General features: G+C 45.5%; 1 protein-coding gene across 1 annotated transcript; it reads left to right on the plus strand.

The window, feature by feature from the left end:
• Positions 1 to 617: 617 nt before the first annotated feature.
• On the plus strand, positions 618 to 3234 carry LOC119379350 (uncharacterized). The gene has a single exon (XM_037648649.2). It carries the CDS (start codon positions 839 to 841, stop codon positions 2213 to 2215), a length of 1377 nt encoding a protein of 458 aa, XP_037504577.2. The 5' UTR covers positions 618 to 838; the 3' UTR covers positions 2216 to 3234.
• The last annotated feature ends 5616 nt before the right edge of the window (positions 3235 to 8850 follow it).

The raw sequence follows: 8850 nt of genomic DNA on the forward strand, positions 1-8850 counted from the left end.
GACTCAAACTCATAAACATTGCTCAGCCAGACTCACGGCTTGACCAGAGCCTGAGTGAGTTGACTCATGAGTCCATTAGCGTATAATTAGCCTTTTCTATCATGGTGTCAAAGCTCTTTTAACGCCAATATCTCGTATATAATCACTGCTCCGCGACATGCCTTCTGATCTTGTACCTTCAAATACGAGTTATCAGTGGTTTTACTCCATTAAAGACATTTCTGATAAGATACGCAGCTAAAATGAAGTGTTCTTACAAAAACAATTCCCGTCGAAGAGTTTTTCAGGAAGGTCACTGCACCCCTCTCCCCCCCCACCTCCCGTCTCCCAAACTTACGCCTCTGATCAATAAATATTGAGGTGGCGCATGAACGCTAGTGTGTTGAGATATGTGCGATTACACATGAGTATAAGTGTAAGCTGATTTAAGGCTGAAATCGATGCTGAAGGTGAGTATGTAGGACCATAGGTCGGCAGTCAAAGGCGGAGCTCACTCAGACTAACTCAAGAAATATAGTCTGAACTTTGGGCTCACTCGGACTCGGACTCACCAAGTTAATCCTCAACTGGACTCACTCGGACTCAGGTTCACTAAAATTTTCCTCCACTGGGCTCACTCGGACTCGATCTCACCAAAGTATTACTCACCCGGATTTACCCAAACTCACTCACAGCCCGATCTGAGTCTGAGTGAGTCGATTCATGAGTGAGTTTGCTGATCCATGACACCGACGAATATTGGCTTTTGAGCACTGGCGGTAGAGTTTGCAGCGCTTTGCTGAATAATGATTCTTTGTTGGTCGTCCTACATACTCACATTTTCTATCTCTTGAAATAGATGTCAGTCTTGATGCGAACTCCAGTAAACATGCAACGCTCAATCTTGAGGTACCTGCATACACTGTTTTATACTTTCCATAATGAGGTGTTGCACTGTACATTCCATGCGGTACTTTCACCTGCCAACCCTAACAGTTACACTATTGGTATTGCATATAACCGGTTGTTTTGTGCATTGCTGCTCGTATCCCTGTGTGCATATGCTTACCCATATTGGTGCATTTCTTCATATTCAGAGTGGGACCACAAATACACCGTCGGGCCAGTATCTGAGGCTGCTGTTCTCTACAAGGCAAGAGTCGAAATACTGCTTACTACCTGCAGAGAGCTTCAGGAGAAAAATGACAAGCTTCAGAAGGAAAACAGCCACCTTGCAGCTAATTTAACAGAGTTGGAAAGCAGGCTTCACAATGAAAAGCTGCAGCGGGCACAAGAAAAAGTGAGCACTACCAAAGGAACCACAAGTTTTGAAGAAGTATTTAAGGATGAAAGATGGCTGCAGTTTTATACTGGTTTCACTTCACTGCAACGATTTGAGTTCTTTGTGCAGTTTATAGAAGCTAAGCATGCAGTAACAAAGACATCAAATACTGGTCGACGAACCCTCCTCAGTGTGAGAGAACAGCTTCTTCTCATTCTATGCAGACTTCGAGTAGGATTGCTAGAGGAAGATTTGGCATACCGCTTTGGTGTAAGCTCATCTACTATAAGTAATCTGTTTTCATATTGGGTAGATTTTCTGCATGACATTCTTGTTCAGATTACAATCTGGCCGTCACGTCAAACAGTGTCCATTAACATGCCAGAATCCTTCAAGGCACTGTACCCGTCAACGAGGGTGATACTTGATTGCACAGAACTGTTTATAGAAGCTCCTTCCGATTATAGTGTCCAAGGTGATACATTTAGCACCTACAAAAGCCACAACACTGCCAAGGGACTGATTGGAATTGCACCAAATGGTTTCATTTCATTTGTGTCCGACTTATCACCAGGTCGCATATCCGACAGAGAAATAACACGGCAAAGTGGATTGTATAACCTTCTGGAGCCCGGTGATAGCGTTATGGCAGACAGGGGATTTCTTATCAGACAAGATCTAGAAGAACTTGGAGTATCGTTGAACATACCACCCATGATGAATGGTAGGAAACAGTTGTCAGCTAGTGATGAGAAGAAAACAAGAAGCATTGCAAACCTCAGGATCCATGTGGAACGTGTAATCCGAGAGGTAAAGAAGTATAGGATACTTCACGGCGTTTTTCCTAATGCCATGGCATGCAAGCTTAACAAAATTTGGAAGATTTGCTGCTATCTAAACCATTTCACTCATGAGCCTTTGCTTGATCGTCAGTGCAGTGTGGTACGGGAATGAGGTGCACACTAGTTGCACTACATTTTATATGCCAGCGGACATAAACAGACAATCTTAAATATCTAATAATAATAATTTCTGGTAGTACAGTGGTCGCAGTGCTCGGTGCCTGATCTTTTAAGGTCAGGAGCCGTGAACACAACCACTGTACCACCATGGCAACTCTTACGTATCTGTAGCCCAATGCTTGGTTTCTATTATCACCCAGACTTAAGCGTGGAGCCTACTTTCAACATGAGAGATAACCTGTGTGTGAGAACAGTCATTGTCTTGGCAGAATGTTCTGGCTCTTCACTGTTCTTCACATCTGCATTCATCAGTGCATAATAGGAAGCATGCTTCTTCATTGCTGGATGATACTTCAGGATATGCATTTTTGTGTATGCTGTAGCTAATTTTGACCTTTGTTGAGATGTTTGTGTTCTCATTCACTGTGATTATGGGACTGATTTTATACATGAAGCACGTCATGTTATTATGTGAGTGAACTTATTTATTGCACTGATATGCAAGGTTTATTTTGCTGTCTATTACTTGGTTATTTTCAGTCTGATCCACCATTTATTCACCATAAACATAGATGCCTCACTTATTTTGGCTTCACACATCTCATTTTTAGGTTCCCCGTGTAAAGGCAAACAGTGCCAATTGAAACTTTATCTAGTCAAGTCATGTTGGATTTGACGCACTGTTGTAAAAAGAGCACATGTTGTATGAGCTTATGGTTCCTTCTGTGATATAGCAGTTCATGTAATGCTGTGATAGTTGTTTTGCTGACCAGTTTTTTTTTTACGCTCGGCATGTTCTGTTAGTTTATGCATGCACCTGCTACTTTTTTGCCATGGTTAAACATGGTGCTTTCAATGCTCGCGTTTTTCTCTCTTTTGGTGAACAGTGCTTTAGTATTAAAACAAGAGTCCTATTTCCATAGGCAGCCATTTATTTTTGCAATACCTTGTGTTCAACAGTACACTGCAGAGAAAATGTGGAATTGTGGATAAATAAACACATGACTATTAGGTTGCTGTAGTTCTTTCTCTGCTAGAGAATCAGATGTAGTAGTATCAACAACACTCATTAGTCAATGCTCATTGGAGGAAAATGACTTTTTTTTTATTGAAGGCAAAGCATTAATGTCCACGATAAACAGGTAAGTGATGAAGAATAACATGCTCCCACATTTTGGGAATAAGAGTTAGCACCAGCATTGACAAAATGATGTGCAAGAATACAGCACAATGGAATGGACCATAGACATTCATGAAACAATAGAAGAAGTCTCTGCATTGAAGTATCTATGGATGTCTTTCAAACACGTGGACACTTATATGTTGCCAGCGTGCCTCCTATAGCTCTGATAGAACTCGAGAAGCCGTGGCATCATCTTGTCCAACCACAGTGAACGGTCAAACTCGATTCTTTGGAAAGTACAGTCTGTGCCATTATCTACCACAAAGTCGCACCACACTAGTCCCGATAGAGCCATTTGTCCCTGTACTTGGTAGAAATACTTGTGAGACTGACGAAGTGTGCCATTTTTTAGGAATGGGGCCACAGCTATTGCTTCTTCTAAATGTTCTCCGCGGTCTTTAGATGCAGCAAGTGTCTTTATTTCAAGCAGGCCGAAGCTATGCCCTTCTTGAACAACGCGGTCTGGTGTAGCACCAAGAACAGGGACGCCTGGGTTTACACAAAGGCCGCAGTGGTATACACTGACTGCTGAGTTTTTCTTTTTCAAGTAGCGATGCACAGCATTTTCTTCATTTTCCAAGCCAAAAGCCATGTGCTTAGTCTGTAAATGGCTTGTGCCAAAAACCCTGCTGCAGAATTTTTCATCTGGTAATTTTCGGCGTGACATAATGTCCCCAAAGTGTGATGCAGTTAAACGCTTTGACCTCTCAAAGGCCCAAGCTGCAGAGTTACTCTGTGCCCTAGTAGCTTCTTCAAGGGCCCACGCCTCTTCCAATGTCAGCGAGCAAGTGCCAATTTCATAACTCGTTGGCACGTATTCAGACCACAGAATCTTGGTTGGCAACCGCAGTGGAAGCGTGGGAAGCAGTGGTTTTTCATTAATGACTGGCAAAGGTACAGGCACAAAACAATTTTCTTCCAATACTTGACAAAGCATCACGTTTATATTGTTATGTTGCAACCCCTTATGAAGTTCCTTTAGGTCACTTTCACTCATAATTACGGGAACATTTCTCTTCGGCTTGACAGGCACCTTTGCCTTAGTTGGCAGGTGCTTTACAAACTGCAGGTCGGAAAACTTCAGTTTGCGAACATGGGCATCTTTACTACCACTTCCCCATGTTCGGGATTTTTCAGTGCATGCTACGGTGTCTCTTACATAAGGAGCTTGGGAACGCTTCATATCAAGCATGAACCAAAGCAGGGCAGCCACGTGTTTACACACACCAGATGCACCGGCACGACACTCACAGCCAGCCTCTTTCACGTTGCCAGCTGATGTAAGTGCTGCAGCAGCCTTGTAGGACTTTCCCACGCTGAATGAGGCTTCCACCATCGCTTTTAACACCACTGTTTCACCATCAACAGCCTTGCACAGCAGTACTTCGTGAACTTTTTCAGATTTAAACATTCTGTACCCAGATACTGAGTGCTTATTTGCACCATGAGAATGCTCATGTTGCAGAATTTTTTCTTCTGAAAACCCCTTTGGTAAGTCCTTCAGTTGTTTCGTCCAAGGCCCTTTTGGCAAACGTGACAGAAACAGGTGTATGTTGTCCACAGGTTGGAGGGGCATCTGCATTTAAAGACAAATCACTAAATTAGCATAATAATAAACTGTAATGAAACAATAGAGCTTAAACTGTAAAATAAAATATTGTTTAAGTTATGCGCACGAACGTTCATTCTGTTATATATTCCTTCACGCTGTTAACTCGGAAGTCGCGGCCTTTTGCGAAATCGGGTCCGAAATTCTTGAGTACATTTCCAACTCACGATTGAGAATTAAAACAGACATGACCCAGAGGCAGCATCTTTTACGTTGTTTGAGAACAACTGCAGAGAAGTCGACTGTGAAGAATATTCTTGCTTCATGTCACATGACACTGTGCCCCGATTACGTTGTCTCTGCACCCAACAGCACTCACTTGATGTCCTTATTATGAACGTGTTAGTGGCTAGCTTCTAATACTCTCAGCGTCGCAAGTGCAAAGTTTTCTAACACGCAGCTTTTTAAATAGGCCATTATTACTTCAACCTGCACAGCGTAGTTGGCCTCGAATCCATTAATTAGGGCGATTTCCGACAGCGGTTATCACGCGCGACGTACCATAGTACTGCGAATCGCGGCAGCATATGACGAGTCATAGTGCCTAGCACGACGTACTAATAATGCAGTTGTGTGGTCATTCTGACATTAAAACAAGCGAGAATAACTTCCGCTACTAGAAAACACGATCAACGAAGCGCGGGGGACTCGCCGCGCAAGCCGTACAAAGTTTTCGATTCAATGAGCTTTTTCGCGGGTACGTGAGCATTTCCCCGGGTCATTAAGAAATCAGGAATACTTACTCTTTGCTGGCTATTATCCATGTTGCTCTGGCCGTTCCTCTTCGGTGAGTGCAGTTTGAAGCAGGGTTATCGCGAGCGATATACCTGCAACGACGCGTTCGTACGCCCGCAAGCTCGCACGCTGCAAACGAGGCGAGCCAACGCTTCCGCGAGCAGACGACACGCCGGCGCTCCGGCTTCCCACAGTGCTTTGCGGCCGCCACAGGCGGCGCGCTCGAATTTCTGGAAAGGTCTATTAAGAGCTGCCCATAGACTTTATGCAAAATTGCTGCCATCTGTGGGAGGTTTGACGAAGCTACGCATTCGGCGCCATGTTGGAGGCTTGTAGCCGAATCGTATTGCTGTCGCTGCTATTCTTGCTTGTATCTGCTTTGATAGTGGGCAATAATCGGGGCATAAAAACGTTAGACAAGTGTGTAAGGGCCTGTACACGTTACCGGCATTTCCTAATTATTACGTTGACGGTTATAACATGTAAGGAACTGCCTCATAGCGAGAAAAAATACAAATTTGACACCGCGAGTCACATGTAGGCCTGCCGTCGTCGAGAATGAAACTTTGCGCTAGGTTACAAATTTGGTCTGTCTGTTTTCAATGTAGCGAATAAAGCGTTGTTAGCACACGGCTAGGCACAGCGATGACGGAAAGAAAGTGCTGTAGACCCAATTTAAAACGTATTTCGTAAGGGGCAGCCTATGTCGAGCTGATGTATTGTGCATCTAATTTTAAATTAAAGACGTTGTCCTCGTTTTTATTTTTTAAATAAAAAATATTTCGCAGCTTTAGTCACTGACGTATTTTATGTATAAAATTACTGCACGATTAAAATGTAAGATATTTGCGCATCTCACGCACGTGAAAAGTGAACATGAAAAGTGTTGTGTCTCCAAGCAGTAGATGCCGATCAGCTGGTATTTTACTGAATATCCTTCCGACATGCGTTCCTATATAACACGATACGCCAAAATCACGTGCACATTGTCGCTTAGCGGCAAGGCAGTTTTGCGTCGCCGACTGAACGCCTGCGAAACCATCAGCGGTAGCGCACCCACGGTCGAATGCAGTACATTTCTCGGAGTGTCACTTTTTTTTAGTTTCATAAGAAAAGTGCCACGCACTTGAATCACCTGTTAAAATTTCCTAGCACATAGGGGTGGATACAGGACTTTTCCGAAGGGTCATCAGCTTTTCTGTGCAACTGATGTACTCTTCTGGGGGTATAAATTAAACAAAAAAAAAGTAAGGGGTGGGGGGGCGGTCAGGATATCCGGGCCACCCGTCTGAATCTGGCAGTGATTCCACATGAAATGCTTGAAAAATACGCATAGTGAAGCAATACGCGCGCAAAGCATCCCACCAAACGCTACCATTGTTAAACTCCACAATCGAAAACAAACTACAAACAACACGCTGCAGCACAATCGGTCCGTTCGCTGAGAATCAATGACGCGCACGAGATACCTGTCTAACATGTAATTGTTATCGCAATGCAATAAACAAGGTAATGTCAACAGCAGCGCAGGCACGCGCGAGTAGCCGCGATGCAGCTTTGAAGCTCGCACACGAAGCGGGTGTGTCTGTGCCTGTGAGCGCACGGCGCAAAAACTGTCTCGTTCCGGCATGACATGAGTGTTCTCTGATGAGTGCCGATGCTGTCACATACCGCATATATTAAAGGGGTCATGAAGCACCCCTTGGGCTTGTTGAAAAAACACATCCTGCGGAAAGCTGACACGGCTATGAACTGCTTAGAAAAATATTACAGTCGTGCGCGTCGCGTAAAGGCCACAAGCGGAGCACGAAGTTGCCGTTTCCTCAGGCGCCCTCTTTTCAAACAGAGGCCGGTTCTCACTCTTGTCGGTGGGCGGGGCGTCTGCACGTTGACGTCGCGGATCTGTCAGTTTACGTCGCAAAAGATATAGCATGCTTATTGGCCGATAGCCCGATGAGGTGCGCTTCTTGCCACGGGGTGCCGCCACTTGCCCGCGCCGCACTCCTCAGTCTGCTAAATTTACACGGTAGCCGCACTCGCGCATGCGAATCACAGCGGGAGAGCGATCGCGTTTCATGACGCGCGCTGACGTAACTTCTTACCCCCGTGCCATCCCTCCCTGTCTAGCTTCCAGTGCGCTCGTCGGCACGAGAAAAGAGAGAAAGCGCTGAGAGCGTGCGCCAAACCCCCTCAACTCCGGTCATTCTTGACGGATTCGAGAAATTTTTGCGGCAATTGATTCGGGAGGCAGTAAACTCCGATGCTGAGGTCATTAGATCATTACTTGGAAAAGTGGTTCATGACCTCTTTAAGAACGGCGAGTGTAAACACGGCGTTAGTCATAAGCAGTAGCCGGAGCAACGAAACGATCTGCTGATTCTCGTCGGCCGTGAGGAAATCTAATAACATGAAGGTTAGTTTCCTGCAAACCTTTTTTTCAGCCTCGCAGTTTCCTCAATCTGAGCAACACGGCACAAGAAAATATGGTGGCATTGCCGCTCCTATCAGCCGCCACACATTGATACGCACGCTCCGTGTGTGCACATGCGGAGCGCGCTTAGCCTTGAACATGGCAGAAATGCGCACGGCGGCCGCTAGATGGCAGCAATTTTCCATAAGGTCTAATGGGCATGAACCTTCTGCGGCAACCACGCGGAACAAACTGCACTAGTGCAGCGGAGACGCAAACATTCCCCGAAACAACATTCGCGATTTCTCAATGAAACGCTTGCCTCACAAAGGCGGGTGTCAGTCGTGGGAACAAATTTTTCGCGCCGTATTCTGTGCTGCCACACAGCCCGTAGCTTGGCATCCCTTTTCCCGCCGGGAATAGCAAAGAGAGCTTTGCCCGTTTCCCGCCGGTTGCTGCACCCAAGCGCGCAGCACCCAGGCCTTCTTCTATGCCTCGACAGGCTTGCGATGAAGTGTCAAAACGATACGGGGTGTCGTAATGTTCCTGGACGCTTTTCTGAAGCTATAAAAACAATCGCCCTTCAAAGCGCCGTGCATAGGCGGCCGGGAGACACTAGCGAGGTGAGCGAGCTGGACCATTTGTGTGGCGAAGCCGCCGAAAGGGCGCGGCGGCGAAGAGAAAGCGAAC

Source organism: Rhipicephalus sanguineus, chromosome 1 (genome assembly GCF_013339695.2).
Source record: "Rhipicephalus sanguineus isolate Rsan-2018 chromosome 1, BIME_Rsan_1.4, whole genome shotgun sequence".
Lineage (NCBI taxonomy): Eukaryota > Metazoa > Arthropoda > Arachnida > Ixodida > Ixodidae > Rhipicephalus > Rhipicephalus sanguineus.